The sequence below is a fragment of the Propithecus coquereli genome, unplaced genomic scaffold (genome assembly GCF_000956105.1).
Source record: "Propithecus coquereli isolate 6110/MARCELLA unplaced genomic scaffold, Pcoq_1.0 Scaffold36, whole genome shotgun sequence".
NCBI lineage: Eukaryota > Metazoa > Chordata > Mammalia > Primates > Indriidae > Propithecus > Propithecus coquereli.
In genome coordinates this window covers 2,697,700-2,698,000 of record NW_012149285.1, presented here as the reverse complement: position 1 = coordinate 2,698,000, position 301 = coordinate 2,697,700, and the positions used below count along the sequence as shown (strand labels likewise).

At 28.6% G+C, this 301-nt stretch overlaps 1 protein-coding gene across 1 annotated transcript in view; it reads left to right on the top strand.

Annotated features, from left to right (window-relative positions):
* Window positions 1-301, top strand: part of WDR17 (WD repeat domain 17) — a 121,917-nt gene that overhangs the window by 101,582 nt on the left and 20,034 nt on the right. The window contains exon 21 of the mRNA XM_012651639.1: window positions 3-20. Within this exon, the coding sequence (XP_012507093.1) occupies window positions 3-20 (18 nt within the window). The remainder of the gene's footprint in view (window positions 1-2; window positions 21-301) is intronic.

The window sequence follows — 301 nt, the reverse complement described above, 5'->3', positions numbered from 1 at the left end:
TAAATGATCTTCATGAGAAGGTATACTGATGATATTAAATATTCTAATTTGAAATACAGTGCTATGATTTAACTAATTATAGGTTCAAGCAAGTACAGATACTTGGAGAGAAATATATGTTCCCTTTGGGATATTTATAAGTACAGCCAAAATTATAACAATAAGAAGTAACATTTATTGAGCTTCTACTATGTGCTTGGCACCATTCTAAATTTTTACATATATTTGTATCTTAATTCTCATGAACCCCTGAAAAGCAAGGGATATTGTTCTATTTTACAAAGAAAGTAAACTCAGAGAA